The sequence below is a fragment of the Microcaecilia unicolor genome, chromosome 11, assembly GCF_901765095.1.
Source record: "Microcaecilia unicolor chromosome 11, aMicUni1.1, whole genome shotgun sequence".
Classification (NCBI taxonomy): Eukaryota; Metazoa; Chordata; class Amphibia; order Gymnophiona; family Siphonopidae; genus Microcaecilia; species Microcaecilia unicolor.
The window spans coordinates 111,013,688-111,041,602 of NC_044041.1; the positions used below are offsets into that span (position 1 = coordinate 111,013,688).

The 27,915-nt window shown below is 42.3% G+C and overlaps 1 protein-coding gene across 1 annotated transcript in view; it reads right to left on the minus strand.

The window, feature by feature from the left end:
- Nucleotides 1-17,546, minus strand: part of UBXN1 (UBX domain protein 1) — a 37,739-nt gene extending 20,193 nt beyond the window's left edge. Inside the window, exons 1-5 of the mRNA XM_030218756.1 lie at nt 17,434-17,546; nt 16,812-16,885; nt 15,464-15,517; nt 10,934-11,055; nt 8,346-8,424 (exon numbers count right to left, since the gene is read on the minus strand). Coding sequence (XP_030074616.1) covers nt 8,346-8,424; nt 10,934-11,055; nt 15,464-15,517; nt 16,812-16,870 — 314 coding nt within the window. The 5' untranslated portion in view covers nt 16,871-16,885; nt 17,434-17,546. The remainder of the gene's footprint in view (nt 1-8,345; nt 8,425-10,933; nt 11,056-15,463; nt 15,518-16,811; nt 16,886-17,433) is intronic.
- Nucleotides 17,547-27,915: the final 10,369 nt, after the last annotated feature.

Consider the following 27,915-nt stretch of genomic DNA (forward strand, 5'->3'; position numbering starts at 1 on the left):
TGGTAGTTGTTTATGTTAGTTTTTATACTGCGTCGGCCTCTCATTTATTCTCACAGACACAGTCACTATTCATTCTCTCTACTACAAGACACATTCATTGTTTAATTTTTTATTCACAAAGACATTTTTAATCAATTTTATTGGTTTGCTATTCATCTATTTTCATCTGGCACAACTTCTTTGTCATACACATTTATGTGCACTGACACTCTGCATTAGAATGCATTGTAAAATTATGCTTTATTTATGTTTTTACTTTTCTATGAGGACCCCTGACGAAGGCCTGTGTGCCGAAACACAGCCTGTATCAGGTATTGCCTGTATAGATTTGAAAGATATGTTTTTAACTGTAACCAAAAAACAAAAAGGCACCAACCTGCTTGCAAAAAAGCATAAACAAACAAAAAAGCAGGATGAGGTTAAAAAGGTTTAATTGGAACAATACCTGACGTGGCCATGTTTTTATTTCTCATTTTGGCTATTTTATGATGCATATTGAAGCATATGATAACTATTTATGTGATTTGTATATGTTAGTATTATTATATACTGTTTGATATTGGAATGTTGCATGATTTATATGTATGGTTTTATATGGCTTTTGTCTTGTTTTTATAGTTTTACCCCTGACGCAGCCTGAGGGCGAAACGTGGCCACGTCGGGTATTGTTCCAATTAAACCTTTTTAACCTCATCCTGCTTTTTTGTTTATGTTTTTAACTGTTACATTTGAAGAATAAACACCCTTGGACATTTTTATTGGTTGTCTTAGGAACTTGTGTTCTTTGGTGACTTCCACTCTTGTTTTTGCTTGCTGCTTCTTTTGCTCTTTGCTTGCAATGGCAGCCAGTGTAATTCCCTAAGCAAAGGAGATAAATGTTCAAACTTGCTCTTCTTAAATATCATATGAGCTGCCGTATTTTGCAGCAACTGCAAATGATTCCTTAACTTAATCAATATTCCTAAACACAAGATAAGCAATAGTCTAATTGAGCCAGTATAAAGCTCGGAACTAAATCTGAAATAATAACTCATGAAAATATGATGCCACAGATTGAAGTTGTCTTAATTTCCAGAAGACTCTCTTGCATAAATTATCTATCTGTAGTTCAAGAAGCAATTTTGTATCTAATATCGCACCTAATACTCTTGATGATCGTTCAACCTTTAGTTTATCATAGTGACCTATATGGATATCATCTGGTAGACTGCCTATTTGATTAGTAATCAGAGAACCTTTGTCTTGTTTGCATTTAATTTCAACATCCTAGAAATAACCTATGCTTTTAGATTTTCAATACATCATATTACTTTATTCCAGGTATGTTGATTGTTACTCAATACAGGTATCAATATAAAGATATCATCTGCATAAGAATAGATGATTTCATAGGAAGCTAGAGATAAAAGACCCAAGGTAACTCATGAAACACTGAAAAGAATCAACAAAAGTGGAGACCCCTACGGTACTCCACAATCAGGTGTCCAATCTTTAGAGATAGTCCCTTCATTTTCACTGCATATTTACACTGAACCAAAAATGTCTCAAACCAAACCCCTAATGCCCAACTTCTGCAGTCTATCAAGCAACAGCTTATGATCAACCATGTTGAACGCCGCCAACAGATCGAACTAGAGCAAGATCACCTCCATACCTGTTGCCAGTAGAGTCCTGACCTTCATCACTAATGTCAGTAACAGTGTTTTAGTACTATATAGAGCCCGAAACACAAATGGGAAGGAAGCAAAACCTGATAATCATCTAACTTGAAAGTTGTCGAGCAACCACTAACTCTACTACTTTAGTGAATAAAGGAACACTTGCAACTGGCCAATAACTAGCTGGTAGAGATGAGTACAGATCTACAGATTTCAATATAGGAGTCAGGATAATATTACTAATAGAAGGATGAAAAAGCCAGTTTTCAAAATGTTCATAAGCAAAGTAATCCACTGTATGACTTCCATAGGAAGATTCTGTAGCAAAATAATGTGGGCATGAATCAAGCAAGCAAGGTTTGTAAAAAAAGTTCTTCAACATTGTTGAAGAGGCCCAAAGCTTGTCTCCGAAAACATCCAAGGTTAAATTGCTATTGGAACTACAATTTTATCAGTTGTAGATTCTTGCACTAGACTGTCCCATTAAGATTATCTTGTCTTGAAAATATGAGGCTAGAGTATCAGCACTAGGCTGTTCTTTTTAACTAAACCAGAAGGGTCTATCAACTCCCTCACCAATTTAAACACCTGTGGTGACAGAACCTATCAGGTCTGCATAGCAATGTCTTCTTGCTGCAGCTAATTCAAATGTATACTTATTTATGTGTTGTTTCCATGTCTGCTTATCAGAAGAATTTGATTGAAAGCAGCACATAAAACATTAAGAGGAATTGTGGCAGATAATTTTTCTAACAGGATGCCTGGTTTAAGAGAGAAAGTAGGTACTTATACAGGCACCTGTGTGTTTATGTGAAATACTAACATAACAGGCAGAATGCACACCTTGAATGCAGGTGTGGATACATATGCCGTGTAAATGTTTGCAAATATGTGCCTAAATTAAGGTATTCTGTAATTATTGCATGTAATTGCAGATTTTGCCCACACTCTGCCCAAGCCACACCCTGGGCTATGCCTACTAGCAAGTACACACCATTGTGTGACAGTTCATAACGTTTATAACGGTCGGAATTTTATAAGAAGCCCCATTCGCATGAAAACGGCCTTATAAAAATCACCCCCTTAGAGCATAAGGACCCATCTCTTCACAAACACCCCCCCCCCCCAAAGAATAAGCATGAAGCCAATCTTTGGTAACAAAAGCTAATACAAACATGATAACAGAAGACATGTCATGTTGGGTCCAGCACTCTATTTCCAACAATAGCCAGTTTGGGTCACTTCAAAGTGTCTAGCAAATCCTATTAGGACAGCACATTCCATGTCTACCTGGCTAATAATCATTAAATCAGGCCTTCCCCAAATAGGGGTTGCAAGCAGGCTGTCCATAGATACGTCATCAGTCTGCGCCTCTTGGGGGGAGGGGTTACATGTTATCTTTAGCAACAAAAATGGGGTCATGGCCACAGAAAATTGGATAAGCACCCCATTAAATTGACCTTTCCTTTGGAAAACTTGTCTACACCCTCTAGTAACAACATATTCCCCAGCAAAAGCACCAAAGTAATTAATAACCCTCAGGAATGTAAGACATCAAATACCTATATAGAAAGGGGGGGGGGAGAGTAATAGCTGGAGAGCTCTGTATACTAATGTATGGGAAACAACTTTCTAGATCTAGAAGCTGCAATGATAGAAGCAGACGTGGATTTAGTGGCGGTCACGGAGACGTGGTTCACAGAGATCCATGAATGGGAGATAGTTATACCTGGCTATAAATCTATTCAGGAAGGAAAGTGTAAGAAAAAAGAATGGAGGAGTGGCATTATATGTTAATAATAATATTAAAAGGACATATGGGGTAAGGAAGAAGCATGGTGGGTTAAACTAAAAAGGGGGAATGGAAAATTTATTTACACTGGTATAACTCTTCACAGTCAGAAGAAATGGACAGAGATTTAATTGAAGACACAAGATAGATAGGAAAGGGGAAATACTACTGATAAGTGGTTTTAATATGCCAGATGTCGATTGGGGTGTCCCTGCTGTGGGGTTCTCTAGAAGCAAGGGGATCTTGGATTCTCTACAGAAAGAATTGTTCCAGCAGTTGGTAACGAAACTCACATGGGATGGAACTATTCTAGACCTGGTGCTTACAAACGGGGAGAGTGTTTCTGATGTTATGGCGGGGAATCATTTGGCATCTAGAGATCAAATGGTGTGGTTCAATATTACTGCACAGGAGAAGATGGCTTATTCAAGTTTGAAGGTCCTAGACGTCAAAAGAACTTTGCCAAGATGGGGGAATATCTCATGGAACAGTTAGTTGGATGGGAACAGCTGAAGAGTAGAACATCAGTGGGCAAAACTGAAAGGAGCTATTTTAAAGGCAACAAACCTTTATGTTAGAAAAGTACATAAAAAGTAAGTGGAAAAGAAGGCTGCTCTGTTTCTCAAACGTAGTAGCTGAAAAGGTAAGGGAAAAAAGGGTCATAAATTACAAGATGGCTCAGAAAGAGGGCGATAGGCAAAAATACCTGGAACAGCTAAGAGTAGCTGGAAAAGCTATTACGAAAGCAAAGATGTAGCCGATGTAAATTGGGGGGCAAAACATTTTTTAGATATGTAAGCGATAGGAGGAAGTGCCATAAGAGCATTGTGAGGCTCAAGGGTGAGGAATATGTAGAAGCTGGTAAGGATAAAGCTGAACTGCTTAACGGTTATTTCTCTTCTGTGCTCAGGGATGAAAGGCTGGGGACCGCAGAAAACAAATGCTAATGAGGATGTATGTATTTATTTGTTACATTTGTATTCCACATTTTCCCACATATTTGCAGGCTCAATGTGGCTTACATAATTCCGTAAAGGCATTCACCAAGTCCGGTAGGGGATAAGTACAATAAATGTTGCAGTGGGATAGGGAAGCTAAGAATCAGTCAAGTTGGGTTTAAGGTAAAGGGTTTGTTAATGTCTAATACGATCTTTGAAGTGTTGCATGATTGAGGCATTTAAGTTGGGTCAGTCGGGTATGCCTTTCCGAATAGGTGAGTCTTTAATAATTTCCTGAATTTTAGGTGATCGCAGGTTGTTTTCACCACTTGTGGCAGTGCGTTCCACAGGCGCGTGCTTATGTAAGAGAAGTTGGACGCATGGGTTGTCTTGTATTTTAGTCCTTTGCAATTTGAGTAATGAAGATTCAAGTAAGACCGTGATGATTTGGTACTTATGTATGGTAGACCAGGATCGATTCTCAGAAGACTGTGTTCGTGAAGAGCTAGCAAAATTAAAAATAAACAAAGCAATGGAACCTGATGGGATACACCAGAGGGTACTCAAGATACATGGAGACGTTCTGGCAGTTCCGTTGTTGGACCTCTTCAATGCTTCTTTAGAGCCTGAAGTGGTCCCTCTACACAAGAGCAGAAATAAGGAGGTGGTTAGGAATTACAGACCTCTCAGTCTGACCTCAGTGGTGAGTAAACTAATGGAAACGCTTCTAAAATGGAGGCTATCTAAAGGAGGGCCTCTGGATCAGTCTGGTTGGATTAAAGCGAGCTTCACAAACTGTGGGTTGGACCGCAAATGGAGTCATAACCTGACTGAGCTCTCCATAGGTTTGTCATTATTCGCAATCTCTGGGGGGTGGGGGGGGTGTCACACAGTTTTATTTGGCCACAGTCATAAGGTCATGGCTACAAAAGACTGACAAGTACCGAAAGGAAAGATTACCAGGTAAGACTTTTTAACATATTTATAAATGATCTAGAGATGGGAATAACTAGTGAGGTAATTAAATTTGCTGATAACACAAAGTTATTAAACGTTGTTAAATAGCAACAAGATTGTGACAAATTGTCCAGTCTCCCAATCTTGTAAGGTCCTCTTGCATCTAAATGGCAGATGCTATTTAATGTGAACAAGGATAAAGTGATGCACGTAGGGAAGAGGAACCCAAACTATAGCTACGTGATGCAAGGTTCCACATTAGGAGTCACTGTCCAGGAAAGAATCTAGGTGTCATCGCTGATGATATGTTGAAATCCTCTGCTCAATGTGCAGTAGCAGCTAAGAAAGCAAAATAGAATGTTAGGAATTATTAGGAAAGGAATGGAAAACAAAAATGAGAATAATGCCTTTGTATCATTCCATGGTATGACCTCACCTCGAATTGTGTGCAATTTTGGTCACCGTATCTCAAAAAAGATACAGCGGAATTAGAAAAGGTACAGAGAAGGCCAACCAAAAGATAAAGGGGATGGTACAACTTCCCTGTGAGGAAAGAGGCTAGGGCTCTTCATCTTGGAGAAGAGATGGCTGAGGGGAGCTATGATAAAAGTCTATAAAATACTGAGTGGAGTGGAAACGGTAGATGTGAATCACTTGTTTACTCTTTTCAACAATTCAATGACTACGTGGCACGCAATAAAGCTACTAAGTAGTAAATTTAGAACAAATCAGAGAACATGTTTTCTTCACCTGACATGTATTTAAAATCTGGCATTTGTTGCCAGTGAATGTGGTAAACGCAGTTAGTTTAGCTGGATTTAATAAACGTTTGGATATTTCCTAAAAGAAAAGTCTAAAAGCCATTATTAAGATGAATTTGGGAAAATCTACTACTTTATTTCTAGGATAAGTCAAAAATCTGTTTTACTCTTTTGGTATACTGCCAAATACTTGTGACCTGAACTGGTCACTGCTGGAAACAAGATACTGAGCTTAATGGTCTGTCCCAGTATGGCAAAGCTTATGTTCTTATGACTTAATTTGTCCTTCCTTGACATCCACACCAGACCAGTTGAGAATCTGGGGGATATAGCAAAGTAGTCCTCAAGATGAGTAGGATCTGGAGATACCTGCTCAAATTACTTTAATTCCCAAAACCACCTCCACTCAAGCTCCTACATCTAAGGGCCTTGTTTACTAAGGTGCACTAGCGTTTTTAGCATGCGTGCTAATGCTAGAGACATCCATATATTCCTATGGGAGTCTCTACTGTTAGTGCGTGTTAAAAATGTGATAATGTCTTGTAAAGTATGAAGGGAAAACCACGTTGCTGTTGTTCTGCATATATTTATTTATTTGTAACATTTGTATCCCACATTTTCCCACCCATTAGCAGGCTCAATGTGGCTTACAAAATATCTAGGGGAGATACTGCTCTCAACTCTAACCATTAGGCCACCAAACAGTCTCCTTGCCCGGGCATTCACTCTGGAGTACAATGTCCAAGCAAAAAGAGTTTGGAATCTTAGACATAAGGACTCCCTAAAACAAAGAGGGATCGTGAACACACTGACTGGGAATCCCAGACTACCTGCTGAGGCAATACAGCCTCTACCAAGAAGCTTCCCCTTGAAATGTGGAAGCTCAAGTAATCTCATCCAGGGGCTCTCCCCTATTCAAAAAGGGGTTTCCAGGTTTTCTGCCCAGACTGCCTCATTCTGTGCCAGGCTGTAACAAGGCCACGTTAAGGAAACACAGCTGAGTAGAAACAAGAAATCAGGAAGCTTAAAATGGCCACCGTTCCCACCTCTCCAGAAGGGGGGGGGGGGTGAATATGTGTATAATACAGCACTGAAAAACAACTTATCTGGTGTGTGGGGGGGGGGGGGGGGGGGTGGGGGGAACCACACACCACCACCTAAGGTACCATATCCTTCCTTCCTTCCTGTAAGGTTGTCTCCTGAGTCCAGGCAGTTTGCTGGTCCAACATGGTATCCAGCGCCTTATCCTGAACTAATGCAGCACCACTCACAACAGAAGCGGTGTTGTGTCTGCTCCACAAGATTCTGCACACCACTCAAAAATACTGCTCCTTATAGCTGCAGAAACTGTATCTAGCCTCAGAGAAAGAGCGGCCCTACGTGCACCGCTTTTAGCAATCCACCGGGGTCTCCAAAGCTGTTTGAAAGAAAGTCACTTTTGGCACCAAAACAAATTTTGCACAGCAAAGGACACTGCTAACAGAATACTGTTAAAAGGCAGAGACCATCATTCCTGACAAAGAAAAAAAAAACTTGAAACAGGACGCTGTCTGCCCTAGCTCCCTTACAAGAGCACTATAAGGAGGTCCTTCCACTGAAGCATTATCCCTGCCAACCTGAACGACAGAGACTGATATGTTGTCTCCAAAGCAGTGCGCCCTGTATTATGGAGGAAAAGGACTCAGATTCCTCTGAGCATTTCTCTAAAGAGGAACTGTTTGTTTGTTTTTTTTTAATTAACAGTCAAATAACAAAAAACTCCTCTACTGAAATAAATGTAAAATACAGGAAGCAAGGCCACTGCTTGAAGTCTCGGCAGCCATTTTAAACAAGCGGTGTTGGCAAGAGGATCAGCGGGCAGGAAAGCATCTACCTATCCCCATCCGTAGGAGAGAGAAATAGAATACTGATTATAAGGCTGCATGCTGCCCTTAAGAGGCAAATCGCATAGAACTATTTTACTTCTCAGTCTCTCTCCGCTTATTGAAGGACATGAACCACAAGTTCTGGAGTGGTCTAAAGAATTGCAGTTTATATATCTTTGCAATAGCTAAAATTAAAAATAAAGTTTAAAAAATAGAAATTCTTAAAGACAATGGTCTTGTTACCGAATTTGCTCTAGGCTCAGTGGTCATTCTTGAATTTGAAGAATTTTCCACACCAGGCTGTGGACATGGAAGAGCCTGGATCTTTAGCAGCATATTTTTATGTGTGTAAAGCCTTCACATCCATCTGTTACCTTTTTGTTTGTTCTTCCCTTTCTGCTTCTGTCAGGGGTTGCTTCCTGTCACCCTCTGTGGATCCTTCAGACACAGGCTCTGCAGAGAGAAAGAGAGAAAAACATCATTGTTCTACCTCTCCAACAAGTGAGTACCTATGGACAGCTATAAGCAGCTCAAGTTTCGAGAAAAAACCCTTGGCTACAACCCTAACACACAGGTGGGGTTGGAGCCAAGTGGCTGAGAGCAGCTCTGATTCTTTTGATGGGTGCTAGGTAGGGCCTGGAAGAGAGAACTTCAGGAACAGGCATGAGTCTAAGAAGGCACCCTCTACAGCAATCCTATTTCCCGTAAAGATGGGAGGCAGTATCCAGAACTGAGGACCTAAGCTTTGCTCACACTGTTTTTGGTGGGGTTTTAAAAATTGTTTCAATAAAATATGATTTCCAGATTTATACCGATTGTGTTTTCCCTTTTATTGCACACATATTTTACTATGATTGTTGTGTTCCACGATGCCTTTGTCAGAGGAAGGTGTGCTAAAAATTAAATTGTCTGCATGGACAAAAGTAAGGAGCAGGCCCTTATATACAACGTAGAAAAAAAATTATATGTATTCCGCTGCAAACCAAAAAGGCTCAGCACAGATCACAATTAATAAAAAGCAGCTAGCTATTTCCAGAGACTTTCACACAGGCAAAAGACTGTTACTTTACTTTGGGGTCCTTTTACCAAGCGGTGGAAGGGCTACTGCACAGGTAGCATGTGGCAAAACAGCACTACTGCCAGCACACCCAAGTCCCCAGCAGTAGTTCTGAGTTTGCCATGTGCCGCTTCCTGCACTAGAAAATAATTTTTATTTTCTAGCATGGGGGGGGGGGGGGGGGGGGGGGGGGGGGGGGGGGGGGGCCAGGAGTAGACATTCACAGTAGTAAATTGGGCAGTGCGGACACATTGCCAAGCGCTGTCTGATTACCGCTGGGTTAGCGCATTAGCCCTTACTACCTCCTAAATAAGTGGCAGTAAGGGCTCAGGAAGTAAATGGCTACACGCTAATTTTTATATTAGCACAAAGCCATTAATGACTCCAATACAAAAAAAATGCCTTTTTCCCACTGCAGTAAAAAGTGGATTCAGCACGCAGCAATTCCACACGCCAACACTATTACCGGTCACTTTTTACCACCGCTTGGTAAAAGGCCCCCTTTACTGTAAATCAACAGATGACATGCTTCACCAACCTCACTCAAGGCAATAATCAACACAATAAAAAAAAAAAAGTTTCCACTCCCTAATCACACTGTGTCCCTACACCATAGTGCAAAAAACCCCAAATATGACAGGAATCTTCCATAGTCAAACATTCATTTAAGAACCCACATTTTTCAAATGCTTTTTACACGTCTCAAAGCATTGCATCTGCAATAATTCCAATGTGAGATAATTCCACAACAGGACCTAATACCCAGAATGATCACTTGGAAGTAGACTGCAATTTAAGTCCACTCGATACAATGAGATAAAACCTTGCTAGAAAGATCAGAGGTATCTAGACGGTTCATGTGTTCCTCAGAGATCTCGTAAATACATAGGACTCTCGAGATGCAGTGCACTAAAGACAAAGCATAACAATCTGAAACAAACTCGCTGGTCAATTGTTGTTCAGATTTTGAAGGTGCCATCTGATCACCGTATCTGGGAACTCCTGCCCCTCGCCACCAGGTAGAGTTCAAGAAACTTGAGGGAGGATCTGGAGAAAGGACCAAAGCTAGTTGTACATACCATCATGGTCAATTACTGCTTATATTATACTAAGATTGTATTATGTGTCTGGTATTTTAATTCCAGTGCTTTTAAATGTGTATATTTTTGATACTGTTTTATGGTAGTTCTATTATTAGGTTCAATTTACTGTTTTATAAGCTGATATGATACAGACGTTCAAATATTTGACAGGTATTAATCCGCAAACTAACCTTTTCCGGAGATACGAAGGCGGTAGAACAAAAGGACATGAAATGAGATTGAAGGGGACAGACTCAAGAAAAATGTCAGGAAGTATTTTTTCACGGAGAGAGTGGTGGATGCTTGGAATGCCCTCCCGCGGGAGGTGGTGGAGATGAAAACGGTAACAGAATTCAAACATGCGTGGGATAAACATAAAGGAATCCTGTTCAGAAGGAATGGATCCTAAGGAGCTTAGCCGAGATTGGGTGGCAGAGCCGGTGGTGGGAGGCGGGGATAGTGCTGGGCAGACTTATAAGGTCTGTGCCAGAGCCGATGGTGGGAGGCGGGGATAGTGCTGGGCAGACTTGTACGGTCTGTGCCCTGAAAAAGACAGGTACAAATCAAGGTAAGGTATACACAAAAAAGTGGCACATTTCTTGGGCAGACTGGATGGACCATGCAGGTCTTTTTCTGCCGTCATCTACTATGTTACTATGTAACTGTGTTTTCTGCTCTGCAGCATTTGCTCCAGTTTCAGCCCCACCCACTATCCGCTGCATGTATTCCCCACAACTAAACTGACATCATTTCTCAACGGCCCTCAACAGTTTAGGGTAGGGCACTAGAACCAATCTCTAGCTGTGCTGGAAGCTTCTCTCACCTGTGACTGAGTGCATGGACTCTGGAGTCCCACCCTCTGATGGCTCTTCCATTCCCAGGATATTCCCCTGTGGTGGAACAAAGGGCTCATCTATGTCAGCATCATTTTCATGTTCCATCAGCCTGGAAAGAGGAAAATCTCAGAATACACATTTTTACGAACCCTCCCCAAATGACATGCACACATAGCCCTTTAACTCTCAATCAAAGTTCTGCAACTACCAACACACCTATATCCAGAGCCCTATATCACTCACACACACAAAATCATATAACAACATGCATGGCTATACATCTCGACTGCCGGAAGATGTTGTCAGAAGGTATTTACACAGAAAGGCAAAATAAGGAAACACAGCCCATCTGCTGTACAAGCACTAGAATACTATTGTGCCAGAATAACAATGAGATCATAACTCCAGCAGAACTGCAGAAAATGAGGTCATTATGATCACCTGGGTTATTTCCATTCTCACCAATAAAAAGCTTAATGCTAGAAAACCAAACACTATGGTAAAGGAGAAAAACACAGGCCTCAATGCTCAGACCTCCTGTGGTAAGCCAAAAGTGCTGAAACAGCTCGCCAATGCTCACCGTTAAAGTGAGAGCAAGGAGGAGGGGACGAGGTTGCTACATGCGCAGAAGAGTTTTACGGTAAGTCCAGCTTCTGTTCACATGCAACAGGCAAACCCGAACATAAAGCACACACTGGCATCTGTTTTATAAGCTTTTCATTGTTTTGGGGTTTTCTTTTCTATTTTTTTTTTTTTTACTTGAAAGGCTTATATTTAAATGCAGGAAACAGGTGCCAATGTGTGCTTTCACTTTCGGGTTTGCTCGGACTCATGCACATTTGTTTCCCACTACTGGTGCTTAGGGGCTTGCATGGGCTTCCTTCTGCTTCAAAATTAATGAAAAAACAGCAGATTTTTAAGAGAGGATCATGAAGAGAGGATTTCTCAAACATCCTAATGCCTGCTTTGAGATGGTGTTATTTTTTTCAGTGGTAAGGGTTTTGTTTTGGGCGCTGTTCTCTGAGCTTTGGGAAGGAACAGGAAATGACCTCATTAACATTCGTTTGACTACATTAACATGCTATGGGCTAGGTTTACTAAGCGGCGCTATGGGCGCGTTAGCATTCCTAACGTGCATCTATATTCTACTACTATTTATCATTTCTATAGCTCTATAAGGCATACGCAGCGCTGTACACCCCTATCCTAGGCCTGTAAGATGGCCCGGCTAGCCCTCAGATTTCCTAGTTTGCTGTCATCAGCATAATTTTAGTTTCTCCCTGCAGCTGCATGTAAGCAAGAGTGCTTTATCACATGACAAGGAGGAACTGAGGCTATGCTGCCCATATATGGCAGATACACTTGGATGTAACTTTGATGGTGATGAGAGACTGAAGCAGGGGCGTATCTGCGTGGGGCCTCAGGGGCCTGGGCCCCCGCAGATTTCGCCCTGGACCCCCCTACCGCTGCCAACCCTCCCCCTCCGTTGCTCGCCTACCTTCGCTGGCGGGGGACCCCAACCCCCGCCAGCCGAGGTCCGCGTCCTCCTGCCGCTGCCGGCAGCCTTTGGTCCTTTAATTCTTCCATTGAAGCAGTGGCGCCGACGAAAGTTTCTTTTGAGTCTGACGTCGCTGCACGTTGTACGTGCAGGACGTCAGACTCAGAAATTGTTTCTGAGTCTGACGTCCTGCACGTACAACGTGCAACGTGCAGCGACGTCAGATTCAAAAGAAACTTTTTCGTCGGCGCCAGCTTCAATGGAAGAATGAAAGGACCAAAGGCAGCCGGCAGCGGCAGGAGGACGCGGACCTCGGCTGGCGGGGGTTGGGGTCCCCCGCCAGCGAAGGTAGGCGAGCAACGGAGGGGGAGGGTTAGCAATGGCAGCGGCTGGGGGGAGGGGGATCGGCAATGGCGGCGGCGGCGGCGGCGGGGGGGGGGGGCTATAATGTGCCCCCCCTCTCTGGCCCTGGCCCCCCCTACCGCCGCAGTTCAGATACGCCCCTGGACTGAAGACCCTGCAAAGTTCATGATGTTCCAACAGAAATATGTGTTCAGAGAGGAAGGACATCAGGTGTTTCATACTAATTTGCTACATGGTTTTGCACGCTGTGATCACGCTTTACTGATAAGGAATTAGCCAATTGCCACAAAGTGTGCATGTGAACAAAGTAGGAGAGGATGGCAGAATATAAGAAATTGCCATTTTTGTATATTACTATATTGTGTGATGGAAGGAAACAGGAAGATCCATATATGATCACAAGTTAGTTTAGGAGAAATCACATGATTTAGGAGAAATGAAACTTACAACAGTATATATGCGATGGCTAGGAAAGTTTTGCTGAGCAGACTTTGTTATTCAGTCTTTGCGTCTGGCTTTTTCTGTGTGACAAACTGCTGCAGAGAGAACAATTATTTTGTATTGGCTTAGTGAGATACCAATGAAGATTTTTTATTGGTTGTGCCTATATCTAAGTCTGACTGTCTCTCTTATTCCAGCCTCTAGGGCTGAAGTGTTTTCCCCTCCCCAGGGGCAAGGGACAGGATTACACATGCGTAAATGGTTTACATGCGTTAAACACTAACGCGCCCATAGAAATGTATAGGCGCATTAGCGTTTAACGCGCCTTAAATTTACAGGCGTGTTAAAAACGCTAACGCACCTTAGTAAACATACCCCTATATGCACTAATCATTTGCACACTAATTTCCCAAACTACAGCCTCTGAGCGTTCTGCACTCACTAATGCGGGCGCTAGTCTAGCGCTAATGGCCTCTAGCGCCTGCATTTGCTTCTGAGCATCAAGGCTTCAGTGACAGTGTCAATACCAAGCCAGTATTCTATATAGCCAAGGTGAGAACAAAAGAGAAAAAGACAAATCCTTAAGCTGCAGACGCAATCAGAAAAAAAAAAAAAAACATGGCAGAAATTGTTCCAACTGTTTTGGGATCCACCGATCTGATTAAAAAGAACTTCCAAGTTGCCTATACATGATAACACTGTATTAACTCCAGAAGAACTTCCTCTTTTTGGCACAATGACAGTAATAAGAAAAACACTAGCAATAATATACCCTGACTTAAGAATAAACATCTGAGGAGCAGCCTAATGGTTAGAACAGAAGGCCGAGAACCAGCGAAGCCACGTTCAAAGTCAAGCCCCACTGCTGCCTCCTGTGATCTTGGACATGTCACTTAACCCTCACAGCTCAGGGGACAGGAAAATACCCCTACTGTGCCTGAATGCAACTCAGCTTGAACTACCAAGACATGAGCTAAATCCAACCCCAAAATCCATATTTAGCAGCCTGATACCTGATTTAATGGACTTATCTGGTTAAATCAGGTCTCCGAATACAAGCACTATGTGTGTGGCCTGACTTAACTGGGGTGCTGAGTATCAAGAGATGTTTTAACTGCATTAACTGGATAAATTATATCCAGCCAACTAAATTCATATGTTCTGAAGGGAGGGAATTTTACAAACGCAAGAAGAAGGAGGACTTGCCTACTACTACTACTATTTAACATTTTTAAAGCGCTACCAGGGCCTAGTGGTTACAGCAAGAGGATAATGGCTAGGAAATCATGGTTCAAATCCTACTTCTCCCACTGATGCTCTGTCATTTTCGTCGTCATGTCACCTCAGAACAACTCGGATTCTAAGCTACCTTGGGCAGGGAAATAACAACAGTACCTGAATTGTAACTCGCCTTGAGCTCAAATTTGGAAAGGCAAGTTATTCAATTCGAAATCCAATTCTGAATACATAAGATTTGTCCATTAACTCCCAAGGTTATCTAGACAAATTTTTTGAACGTTGACCTTAAACTAGGGGGTCCTTTTACTAAGCTGTGGTAAAAAGTGGCCTGCGGCAGTGTAGGCACGTGTTTTGGGAGTGCACTAGGCCAGTTTTTACCGCATCTGCAAAAACGGGATTTTTTTTTTTTTAATAGGGCGGGAAAAGGGCATGCAGTAAAACTGAAACCGGCACGCGTCCAAAACTGGCCTGAGCCCTTAATGCCACCCATTGATCTAGTGGTAAGGGCTCACATGCTACATATATATGGTGACTGGTCGGCGTGCTCCAACTGCCAATTACCACCAGAAACGGTGCGTGTGGGAGGATATAAATTTTTTTTTTAAATCACCCAAGCGTTACGGGTGCACGCCAAATCCAAAATTACCACGGGGGGGGGGGGGGGGGGTTGTCCTGGCCTGGTAGTAGTCTCGTTTTGGCACGCACTGCAAGCGTGTACAGCCTACCACAGCTTAGTGAAAGGGCCCCTAAGCAAACACATGCAAAGAAGCAGATTGCTCCATAACACCACACAAATGCAGTCAGCGGAGACAAGCACTCACCCACAACCTTATAACATCACTCTCACAAACATAGACAGTAAAACCCATAAGCATTAACTGGGGGAGCAAAAGAACCATAACACACATAGGAGGCACCTGCATGATCATTGTTTTTTTTTTTACACAGGGCCAAGATATGAAATGTTTCTGCTCACCAGTCCATGGCTCGCTCAATGCCTTGGTGTCCTGTGAGGGCTAAAGCTTTCTCCCTATAGACAGAAATAAAAGACATGAGACCAAAGCACCACCGCTAGAGCAGCAGCAAAATGAGGAGAAAACTGAATATAGTGGTAAAGAGAAAAAAAAACATGAAAATGGCATTGATAACAGTGACATTTATAGAAGGCAACTGCTGTTGAAAGCGGACACATGTTGTACACCTTGACAATGCTTTTGGTGAAACTTGGCCACAGTTGGTGTGTGTTGAGAATGAAAACAGCTTTAAGTTTGATCTCTTATGTTTACGTCACAATTTTGTTTTGGATCCACAAAGCCTGGTTCAATAACAGCTTTAACAAAAATTATCTGAAGGGTTTTTTTATGCTTGTGAAGTGATCTTACCCATTATATTCCTACCACTGTTTCTTCCAAAGCTTGGAAGTGGATGAAGGGTTCTGAGGCTTTCCCCCCTTAGTTTATTTTTGTACTCTATCAAATATTTTTGATAGAATTAAGTACAGTCAGCTCCTGTTGTAGAAAGAGTTTAGTGTGAGATTGTATATTTGATCTCTTTCTCCCTCTGGGATCAAATTTCACATTGATAATTGAGATGCCAAGTGATTATTCTGTAAATCATTTGGAGAGAGAAAATCCTCAAGTATTAAGCAATGTCATCAGATACAGAAATATTTCCCATTGTACTGGGTGTCACAGGATTGATCAAAAGGAATTTTCAGGCACAGGCACACCTTCATAGGTTACCTATACAAGTAATGTCTTACAAACTCCAGATGGAATATCGCTGTCATGATGCAAGTTCTACAGCAAGTATTAGAAGTAAATTTGAGAGAATAAGATCATACTCTGATATTTTCCCTTTCTGCACCGTTTTGTATTTGTACTATATGCAAAATGAACCCATTTGGAGACACTGGCATGAGGATGAAGAGAGACACACTGGCAAGCAGAAGCTGTCTTTCTTTCTCCCTTGCAGGGAAAGGGAAGTTAGGATGCATATTCCTCCTTAGATGTATTCTATATGATATGGCTTTACTGTGTTTTATGTGTATTTGTAATTTTTTTGTAAGTTGCTTTAAGTGTCCCTTTGGGTCTGAAAGATAGCATATATTTGAAAGATGAAAAGTCCAGTGCAGAGATGGAACAGAAAGAGAGATACCCTTGTCTCCCTATTCCCCACTGGGAAAGCGCAGAGGATGAGTAGTCGTTCAGAATACAGCGAATTCCAGCTCAGCGAGACAGCAAGGGTTGCTATAGTAAAGTAAAAAAAAAAAAAAAACCAACCATCATGAACTAGAATCTACCATGCAGGAGAGAGGGACTTACACTCGATTCTGGGGGAAGCCCATTTCAATGAGACTCTCCAGTGCCGTGCACTCTGCCATATCTACTTCCGCAGCCTGTGAGTAAAATATGAAGCAAAACACAAATATAACGAGACAGCAGTGCTAAGAGGCATATCTAGCTGTGTATGGAGGAGAAAAAAATGGGATGGGATGGGAGGGGGGGGGTAGATGAAGAATGGTAGAATACATTAATAGAGATGCATAGGAAGGGGATCTTGGTACAGATTAGAGTGTATATGGGAAGCATGGAGTGAGGACCTGGAATAGAACAAGAAGATGACATGGAATGAGATGGGATCAGTTGGGGACGTATGGAGTGGAGGAATAGCCTAATGGTTAAGGCAGTGGACTAGCAAGCCAAACTTCAGCTGCCACTGATGCTTCTTCTTGTGATCGCGGGCAAATCGCTTAGCCTGCCACTGCCCAGAGACACAAATCACACGCATCGAGCACTCCTCTTTACAGGACCGAGAGCCCAGAACCCCTCCTCCGAGATCTACCATCTCTTTTTCGGTGCCCTGTCCAGCATGGTTTCCCCTCTCCTCCCAACTGCGGTTCGGCACCTGTCGCTCATTCTGAAACTTCCCGATCCCCCATCTCACCTTCCAATTCGTGTTTGAAGTCACCCGTAACCAACCCCGCAATGTTCCTTCTCCGGCGTCCCGCCACCTCTGACGCAACGTCTTTCCCTCAACCGCGTCCCGCCCCGCCGGAAACAGGAGGAAGTGGCATCAGAGGGGGTGGGACGCGGCCGAAGGAATGACAAGGAGGTTAGATTGAGACGTTATTGTTGTGTCAGAGGTATAACTGCGAGACTAGTCATCATGGGCGACTTGAAAGATAAGTTTGATACAGGCATAAGGAGTTTGAGAATGAAAAAGCGAGTATTCTGGGCTGGGGAGAGAGAGAGAGCGTCTTTTTTCAGCTTCGCCTCTTACCTCTTCAAGCAAGCCTACACAAAGGACTTGACTTAAATTAAGATCAATCTGCGCTTCCCGGATCTGACTTTATGACAGAACCTGAAATACGCTTCCTCCTCTTTTACCCTTTTTTATTTCATCCCTCTTCCAGCCATCATTATACATTCTTCCTTAATTACAACACACTATCCCAATTTACACCCTCTTCCCACTCCCTATCTCTACCACCTTCCTCCATTACCCATCTTCCTTACCCACTTTTTATTGTCCACCTCTTTATATGCTATATTCAGCTGTTTTATCCATTTTGTGTTATCTTGTAAACCTGTTATATTTGTAAGCTGCATTGAACCTGCTAATAAGTAGGAAAGCAGGGTATAAATGTTACAATACAATACTGCACGGAGGAGCTCTTTTACAAAGGTGCAATGGGCTCTACACTGTTTAGCGTCAAAATGAGACTACTACTACATGTCCTACCACATGCAGCATTTCCAGCGTTAATCGCTAGTTGGTGTATGCCGACCGGTCACTGTACATGTAGTGTGTGAGCCGTTACTAGATCAATGGGTGGTGTTAACGGCTCAGGCTTTAAATAGGCACGCGCTGGTTTCAATTTTACTGCAGGCCCATTTCCTGGCCCTTTGGCAAAAAAAAGGCCTTTTCCCAAACACGGTAAAAACTGGTCCAGCGTGTGCCAAAAACACGTGCCTACACAACCACAGGCCATTTTTTGCAGCGGCTTAGTAAAAGGACCCCTTAGGGCTTCTTTTACAAAGCCATGCTAGCAATTCCTGGTGTGGCAATTGAGAGGAAGCCCATTCCTTAGAGACGTTGATACATTGGGGCAGCATCAATCTTGTTGAGGTTGTTAGGGAGTTATCCGGAGTCAAGGCGCAAGACTTGTTCTTGGAATTCCCTAAGGAGAGCGCGCTCCTGCCCATCCAGTCCCCGTCCAGTCAAGAGCTGCAGTTTAGGCTATGCGTATGTCCAGTAAAGAGAAATGGGACTTGATATACCACCTTTCCAAGGTTTTTGCAACTACATTCAAAGCGGTTTACATATATTCAGGTACTTATTTTGCACCAGGGGCAATGGAGGGTTAAGTGACTTGCCCAGAGTCACAAGGAGCTGCAGTGGGAATTGAACTCAGTCTAGTGGACTTTGATCCTGGGGAACGGAGTTCAATTCCCACTGCAGCTCCTTGTGACTCTGGGCAAGTCACTTAACCCTCCATTGCCCCAGTACAAAATAAGTACCTGAATATATGTAAACCGCTTTGAATGTAGTTGCAAAAACCTCAGAAAGGCGGTATATCAAGTCCCATTTCCCTTTCCCTTCCCTTTACTGAACACATGCATAGCCTAAACTGCAGCTCTTGACGGGGTCTGGATGGGCAGGAGCTCGCTCTCCTTAGGGAATTCCAAGAACAAGTCTTGTGCCTTGACTCCGGATAACTCCCTAACAACCTCAACAAGACTGATGCATCAAGAGCCTACAAAGCGTCTTCTACATGCACTCAAGTTTACACACACATGGACTGTACGTTCTCACACTTACTACCTTTTGAATTTGTAAATGCAAGACTTTTTTTTAATGTTTAATTTCTTTATTGATTTTCATTTAACACAAAAATACAATCTGATCAGATAACCAATACTTCAATAACATTCTTCAAGAAGAAACATTGTGTTAATATAAAAATAAATTATTGGTTTTAACAGTCCACAATTGAGAGAGAAAATCCAATAATATACCAAAGGAAGTTGGTCTAATATTCTTAGTTCTGCCAAAGGAAATTAAGCAGGAGGTTACCCCTATCAATTGAACCGCTTCACATCTGGTTCTCCTTATTACTTTGCATATTTAGAAAGTTTTACAACTGTTCTGGTTCAAAGAAAACATATCTCTAATCTTTAAAAAGTACTAAGCATTTGCAAGGAAATCTCAATTGAAAACGAGCATTTATCCCAATAGATTCTTGTTTCATATCCAGAAACTTCTTCCTCCTCTGTTGTGTCCATCTAGAAATATCAGGAAATATTGAAACTTTGCTTCCTTTAAATTCAGGATGAATATTCTTAAAATAAAGTCTTAATAAAGCTTCTTTATCTTGAAGAAATACAAATGTAACAATTAAGGTTGCTCTAGTTTCAATTTTAGAATGTTCCAGAAAGTCCGTTATATCCAATGTTTCTATTAAGTTATCTTGTTGTACTGGAACATTTTGTTGTTGTTTTAATTTTGTTTCTAAGTAATAAAGTCTCTGTATAGGTGGAAGAGATTCTGAATATTTAGAGATCTCTTTCAGGAATTTGAAGAACATATCTCTTGGAGTAACATATTGAGAATGTGGAAAATTTAGTATATGAAGATTTAAATTTCTTGAGAAATTCTCTAAATTTTCTATTTTCCGATGTGATAATAAACGATCTCCAGAGATTTGAGCTTGCTGTTCTTGTAATTTAACCATATGTGTTTCCAAAGAAGATTGTTAAATTAAGACACCTTCTATTTTTTTCTTTTAAATTTCTTACTGGAGTAGCATTATTTAATGAAACAGATATAAAGGAAGCACAAACCTTATGCAAAGATTCAAGAGCAGTCCAGATACATTCCAGGACTTTTTTTTTAACCATATATCTTTATTATTCTTGTAATATATAAAACAATGGTGTACTAGATAAATAATTTTCTTAAAGTTTTCTATTTTAACAACTAACGAGATTTCTGGAGGGTGCAACAACTTTAAATTATTTTCATAGTTGTTATATAATATAACCCAATTCTACCATATATGGAAAGAAAGAAGTGAGTTATCTTCCAATGATTAACAATAAATTTAAGGGCACAGAAATTAGAGTGATTTCCAAATAATGAGTTTCAAAGAAATAGTGGTTGACAACTGGAGGATATCTGATATTTTACTCCAAACATTGGACCAAAAAATTTGGAGATTGCTGCAGTCAAATAGCATATGGTAGAGTGTACAAGTTGCTTTGCAGCATGACTAGCATTGATCCGACGGAGATTGACCACTGGCCATTGCTTTCCTGGGAGTCCAGAGTGAGCAATGATATATGAAGTATAAGGATTGGGTGATTAAAGCGGACATCAAGGCTCTAGGGCCATGGCTCCAAAATGAGTGCCATGATTCTTCTGGTATGTGAGCAGTGATTGGTTGGTCCATTTCGGGGTTGGTTACAGGAGACTTCAGACACAAATTGGAAAGTGAGATGGGGGATCACAGAGGTTATCAAGAGATTATTTACACTTTTATCCTAGATATATATTTATAGAACTCATGTTTTCCCTGTAGTACTTTGTTGTACTGTTCTTGTTACTATGATACATTTGTAACTTGTTTATACCTGAATTCACTCTATGTTTTTGTATTTACTATAATACTCTATAAAATATATATATTTAAAATAAAGATATAAAAACAAACAAGACATACAAACTCGAATGCAATCATAAACTGTTAGTAGTTATTAAAAAGGAAGCATTTTTTATTTGTTACATTTGTACCCCGCACTTTTCCACTCATGGCAGACTCAATGTGGCGGGCAATGGAGGGTTAAGTGACTTGCCCAGAGTCACAAGGAGCTGCCTGTGCTGGGAATTGAACTCACTTCTTCAGTTCCCCAGGACCAAAGTCCACCACCCTAACCATTAGGCCACTCCTCCACTCCTAGATACTAAAAATTATTGAGTATTAGGTAAGAATCCAATGTTTTTCTATTTACGAAAAGTGGAGCGATTTGTTAAAAAAATTATGAAGTGTAATGGCTTTGTATTTTTTATACAGCAGTACCCACGGGCAGATTCTCAGAACTCCTGTGGTAAGCTAACAGCACAGAAACCATACCACTGGAGCAGCACAGAAATCTAGCTTGCCAGTGCTGAAAGGAAATGGTATTCAAATTATATGTGTGCTGTAAAAGCAAAAGCTGGCGTTATTTTTTAAGCAGTAAGGTAGCTTTGTTTTGTGCGCTGTTGTCTGAGCATTGGGAGGGAAGAAAAAATGTTTTTTTTACCTGATAATTTTCTTAACTTTAGTTGCAGCAGACAAATCCAGAAACTGGTGGGTTGTGACAATCTACCAGCAGGTGGAGATAGAGATTACTGTACTGAATGCAGTGACATGGGATGGCCACCCCTTAGTCAGCCAGTATATGTCTCATCACAAAGCAGAAGAAACAGAAATCACTAGACAGGCATCCTCACAATTCAGACAAACAGAACAAAGCAGATGCCATTGGCATTCAAAGCAAGCCAGAAACAGTGCCTGTAATAATCGAAACCTGTCCCTCATCAGTAATCATCCTGTGCTCAATGGAATGGAAAACTGGACCCCTGTCCCGACCTCCCACCATAGAGACCCCTGTCTACGACCACACCCGGAAGCGTGGTGCAAGGGTAATATCCTGCATTCATCTGCTGCGATTAAAGAAAAGAAAATTATCAGATAAGAACATAATTTTTCCTTCTTTAGGCTCTGCAGCAGACAAATCCAGAAACTGGTGGGGATGTACAAAAGCAATCCCTAAGTAGGGTGGGAAGCTGCAGTTCCCCCAGACAAAACAGCCACGCCAAAAACCGCCCGCAAGGCTACATCCAAACTAATTCCGTGAAAAAGTATGAAAGGAGGCCCAAGTAGCCACCCGATAGATCTCCAGTGAAAACACACGTGTCTCTGCCCACGAGGTCACCTGAGTCCGAGTAGAATGTGCTTGAAAAGCCGATAACGGCTACTGTCCTGCCATTATGTAGGCTGAAGAAACCACCTCCTTAAGCCACCAAGCAGTGGTCGCCTTCGATGCCACATTGCCTCTACCCAGACCCGAAAGGAGGACAAAAAGATGATCCGCCCTCCAGAAATCATTAGTCACCTCCAGCCAGCGGAAGAGCACTCTTCACACATTCAAGTATCACAGTCCAGCAAAATCCTCTTGATAGTCCTGCTGCTGAAAAGACAGCAGAAAGAGTGGCTGGTTAAGATGAAAAAACAAAATGACTTTAGGCAAAAAAGAAGGAACCATATGGATTGTCACACCTGTGTCGGAAAACCAAAGAAACGGGTCCTGGCATGACAAAGCCTTCATCTCCAACACCTGACATGCTGATGCCAATGTGATGAGGAACACCTCCTTCAGCATAAGATCCCTTATTAAAGCACCTCTCAGCGGTTCAAATGGTACTCGCTGCAAAACCTTAAGCACCAAATTAAGGCTCCAGTTCAAACATGGCCAACGAAGTGGAGGTCTAAGGTGATTCACTCCCTTAAAAAAATGCACCACGTGCAGATGGACTGCCAGAGAGGCCCCTGCCAGGTGCCCCCAATAACCGGTATCAAATTATAGGCATAAGAATAACTATACTGGATCAGACAAATGGTCCATCTAGCCCACTATCCTGTTTCCAACAGTGGCCAAGCCAGTTCACAAATACCTGGCAGAAACCCAAATCATGGCAACATTCCATGCTACAAATCCCAGGGAAGCAGTTGCTTCCCCATGTCTGTCTCAATAGCAGACTATGGACTTTTCATCCAGGAACTTCTCCAAACCTTTTTTAAACCCAGATATGCTAACCGCTGTTACTACATCCTCCGGCAAAGAGTGCCAGAGCTTAAATATTTGTTGAGAGAAAAAATATTTCCTCCTATTTGTTTTAAAAGTATTTCCATGTCACTAGTGTCTCCTATTCTTTGTACTTTTGGAACAAGTAAAAAAAATCAATTTACTTCTACTCGTTCTACACCACTCAGGATTTTGAAGACCTCAATCGTATCTCCCCTCATCTGTCTATTTTCAAGCTGAAGAGCCCTAACCTCTTTTCTAATTCCACTATATCCTTTTTGAGATACGACGACCAGAATTGAACACAATACTCAAGGTGAGGTTGCACCATGGAGCAATACAGAGGCATTATAGTATTTCATCTGCCATTTGGATGCCCAGTCTTCCAATTTCCTAAGGTCTTCCTACAATATTTCATAGTCCACACATGTTTTAACAACCTTGAATAGTTTTGTGTTATCTGCAAAATTAATCACCTCACTTGTCATTCCAATTTCCATATCATTTATAAATATGTTAAATAGCAAAGGTCCCAGTACTGATCCCTGTGACACTCCACTGTTCACTCTCTGTTTTCTGTCCAATAACAAATTCCTAATCCACACCAGAACATTGCCTCCTAACTCATGACTCTTTAATTTTTTCACGAGTCTCTCATGAGGAACTTTATCAAAAGCTTTCTGAAACTCTAAATACACTACATCAACCGGGTTACCTTTATCCACGCCGTCAAAGAAATGAAGCAATTTGGTGAGCAAATTGGTGACTTCCCTTGGCTGAACCCTTGCTGATTCTGTTCCTTTAAATCATATTTGTCTATGTGTTCCATAATTTTATTCTTTATAATAGTTTCCACTGTTTTGCCTGGCACCAGCATCAGACTTACCGGTCTGTAATTTCCTGGATCACCCCTGGAGCCCTTTTAAAAAATTGGTGTCAATTGGCCGCCCTCTTCAGATACTACGGATGTGTCGAAATATGCCTGTGTCAAAGTGTCCCAGTGACGAAATGTCCTAGTGCCGAAATGTGCTTGTCCCAAAGTGTCCCAGTGCTGAAATGAGCCTCTGCTAAAGTTTCCCAATGCTGAAATGTGCCTGTGCTAAAGTGTCCCAGTACCAAAATGTGCCTGTGCAGAAGTTTCCCAGTGCATGTGCCTGTGCAGAAGTGTCCCAGTGATAAAATGTGCCTGTGCGGAAGTGTCCCAGTACCAAATTGTCCCAGTGCTTAAATGTCCCTGTGCTGAAGTCTGCAAGTGCTGAAATGTGCCTGTGCCAAAATGTGCCTGTGCGGAAATGTGCCTGTGCTGAAGTGTCACAGTACCGAAATGTGCCTGTGCCAAAATGTGCCTGTGCCAAAGTTTTCCAGTACCAAAATGTGCCTGTGCCAGAATGTGCCTGTGCCGAAGTGTCCTAATGCCGAAGTGTTGTAAGTGCTGAAATGTGATCCTGCCGAAGTGTCTCAGTGCCGAAATTTCTCAGTGCCAAAATGTGCCTGTGCCGAAGAGTTCCAGAGCCAAAATGTGCCTGTGCCTAAGTGCACCAGTGCCGAAATGTGTCTGTTCCAAAGTGTCCCAGTGCCGAAATGTGCCTGTGCTGAAGTGTCCCAGTGCAGAAATGTGCCTGTGCTGATATAAGCCTGTGTCAAAGTGTCGTAGTGCCGAAATGTGCCTGTTCCAAAGTGTTCCATTGCCGAAATGTGCCTCTGCTGAAATGTTCCTGTGCCGAAGTGTCTCAGTGCACAAATGTGTCTCTGCCGAAATATGCCTGTGCCGAGATGTCCTAGTGCAGAAATGTGCTTGTGCCAAAATGTGCCTGTGCTGATGTGTCCCAGTGCCAAAATGTGCCTGTGCCAAAGTGTCCCAATGCCGAAATGTGCCTGTGCCGAAATGTGCGAGTGCCGCTGTCCCAGTTCCAAAATGTCCTAGTGCCGAAAGGTGCCTGTGCTGAAGTGTCTCAGTGTCGTTGTGTCCCAGTGCCAAAATATGCCTGTTCTGAAGTGTCCCAGTGCCAAAATATGTCTGTGCCAAAGTGTTCTAGTGCCGACAGGTGCATGTGCCAAAGTGTGCCTGTGTAAAAATGTGCCTATGCCGAAATTTGTCTGCACTGAAGTGTTCCAGTGCTGAAATGTGCATATGCCGAAGTATCCCAGTGCCAAAATGTACCTTTGCTAAAATGTTCCAGTGCCGAAATGATCCTGTGCTGAAGTCTGCCTTTGCTGAAATGTACCTGTGCCGAAGTATCCCAAAGCCAAAATGTGACTGTGCCGTAGTGTCCCAGTGCCGAAATGTACCTGTGCCGAAGTGTCCCCAGTGCCAATATGTACCTGTGCCGAAGTGTCCCAGTGCCAAAATGTGCCTATTCCGAAGTGTTCCGGTGCCGAAATGTGCCTATGCTGAAGAATCCTAGTGCCAAAACGTGTGTGTCCCAAAGTGTGCCTATGCCGAATTGACCCAGTGCCGAAATGTGCCTGTGCAAACTTTGCCTGTGATGAAGTATGCCTGTGCTGAAATGTGCCTATGCTGAAATGTTCCAGTGCCGAAATGATCCTGTGCCGAAGTCTGCCTTTGCTGAAATGTACCTGTGCTGAAGTATCCCAAAGCCGAAATGTGACTGTGCCGTAGTGTCCCAGTGCCGAAATGTACCTGTGCCGAAGTGTCCCCAGTGCCAATATGTACCTGTGCCGAAGTGTCCCAGTGCCAAAATGTGCCTATTCCGAAGTGTTCCGGTGCCGAAATGTGCCTATGCTGAAGTATCCTAGTGCCAAAACGTGTGTGTCCCAAAGTGTGCCTATGCCGAATTGACCCAGTGCCAAAATGTGCCTGTGCAAACTTTGCCTGTGATGAAGTATGCCTGTGCTGAAATGTGCCTATGCTGAAATGTGCCTGTGCCAAATTGTTCCTGTGGAAAATGTGCCACCGTGAAAATGTGCCCGTGCTGAAGATTCCCAGTGCTGAAATGTGCCTTTGCCGAAATCTGCCTTTGCTGAACTGTCCCAGTGCTAAAATGTCCCAATGTCGAAATGTGCCAGGGTCCCAGTGCCGACATATGCCTGTGCCGAAGTGTCCCAGTGCCGAAATATCCCTGTGCCGAAATGTTTTATTGCTGAAGTGTAGTTAAGTGTAGTCAAGTTATGTAAAGTTAAGTATAGTGTAGTTAAGATAAGTGTAGTTAAGAGAAGACAAGTTAAGTGTAGTTGTTAAATTAACTGTAGTTAAATTAACTGTAGTTAAGTGTAGTTAAGTATAGTCAAATTAAGTAAAGTTAAGTGTAGTGTAGTTAAGTGTAGTTAAGATAAGTGAAGACAAGTTAAGTGAAGTTAAGTGTAGTTAAATTATCTGCAGTTAAGTGTAGTCCTGTGCTGAAGTGTCTCAGTGCCGAAATGTAACTGTGCTGAAGTGTCCCAGTGCCGAAATATCCCTGTGCCGAAATGTTCTATTGCTGAAGTGTAGTTAAGTGTAGTCAAGTTATGTAAAGTTAAGTATAGTGTAGTTAAGATAAGTGAAGTTAAGTGTAGTTAAGAGAAGACAAGTTAAGTGTAGTTGTTAAATTAACTGTAGTTAAATTAACTGTAGTTAAGTGTAGTTAAGTATAGTCAAATTAAGTAAAGTTAAGTGTAGTGTAGTTAAGTGTAGTTAAGATAAGTGAAGACAAGTTAAGTGAAGTTAAGTGTAGTTAAATTATCTGCAGTTAAGTGTAGTCCTGTGCTGAAGTGTCTCAGTGCCGAAATGTAACTGTGCTGAAGTGTCCCAGTGCCGAAATGTGCCCGTGCCAACGTGTGCATGTGCCGATGAGTGCCTGTGCTAAAATGTACCTATGCCGAAATATGTCTGTGCCAAAATGTTCCTGTGAGAAATGTGCCTGTGCCGACGTATGCATATGCTGAAGAGTGACTGCACTAAAATGTACCTATGCTGAAATGTGTCTGTGCCAAAATGTTCCTGTGATGAAATGTCCCTGTGCCAAAATGTGCCTGTGCTGAAGTGTCCCAATGCCAAAATGTGCTAGTGCCGCTGTCCCAGGACCAAAATGTCCTAGTGCCGAAAGGTGCCTTAGCTGTAGTGTCCCAGTGCCGAAATGTGCCTGTGCTTACATGTGCCTGTGTTGAAATGTGCTTGTGCTAAAGTGTCCCAGTGCCGAAAAATACTGGTGCCAAAATGTGCCTGGGATGAAATGTGCCTGTGCCAAAATGTCCCAGTGCCGAAATATGCCTGTACAAACTGTGCCTGTGCTGAAGTATGCCTGTGCTGAAATGTGCCTGTGCCAAATTGTTCCTTTGCCAAAATGTGCCAGCGCGAAAACGTGTCTGTGCCAAAGAGTCCCAGTGCAGAAATATGCCTGTGCCAAAATGTGCCTTTGCTGAACTGTCCCCATGCCGAAATGTCCCAATGTCGAAATGTGCTGGGGTCCCAGTGCCGAAATATGCCTGTGCCGATGTGTCCCAGTGCCGAAATATCCCTGTGCCGAAATGTTCTATTGCTGAAGTGTAGTTAAGTGTAGTCAAGTTAAGTGTAGTGTAGTGTAGTTAATTTAAGTGTAATTAAGTGTAGTCAAGTTAAGTAAAGTTAAGTGTAGCGTAGTTA